Source organism: Penaeus monodon, chromosome 28, assembly GCF_015228065.2.
Source record: "Penaeus monodon isolate SGIC_2016 chromosome 28, NSTDA_Pmon_1, whole genome shotgun sequence".
Lineage (NCBI taxonomy): Eukaryota > Metazoa > Arthropoda > Malacostraca > Decapoda > Penaeidae > Penaeus > Penaeus monodon.
Genome location: NC_051413.1, coordinates 35705957 through 35706293, shown reverse-complemented (window position 1 = coordinate 35706293; position 337 = coordinate 35705957). Strand labels below are relative to the sequence as shown.

General features: G+C 59.6%; 1 protein-coding gene across 1 annotated transcript in view; it reads right to left on the bottom strand.

Annotated features, from left to right (window-relative positions):
* Positions 1-337, bottom strand: part of LOC119591567 (1-aminocyclopropane-1-carboxylate synthase-like protein 1) — a gene marked incomplete at its 5' end in the record, with an annotated part of 5689 nt that overhangs the window by 690 nt on the left and 4662 nt on the right. Inside the window, 1 exon segment of the mRNA XM_037940328.1 lies at positions 71-247. Coding sequence (XP_037796256.1) covers positions 71-247 — 177 coding nt within the window.

Here is a 337-nt window from a genome sequence, read left to right as displayed (position 1 = left end):
CTGCAGCCAATTGTGAAAACAAAAGGCCTCGACACCTGTTCACTTCACACTCGAAGTCCATCTGACCCACCCATCTCCTCCTCGGCGCTGTCGGCCTCCATGAAGTCCCGGATGGAAAACCAGACAAAGAGGCCCGCCCTCGCCTCCCTCACGCGGGCGCCCATCGCCTCCAGACGCCCACGGGCTCGCCTGTAAGCACGGCCGAGCCTCTCGCTGTTCAGTCGGAGGTACAGGTCGTCACACCAGGCTGAGGAGAGGAAGAGCAGGCGGGAGGAATGGGGGGGCGGGGCTGAATGGTGTCTATATGTGGGCATAAAATGGGGATATATATGTTTAG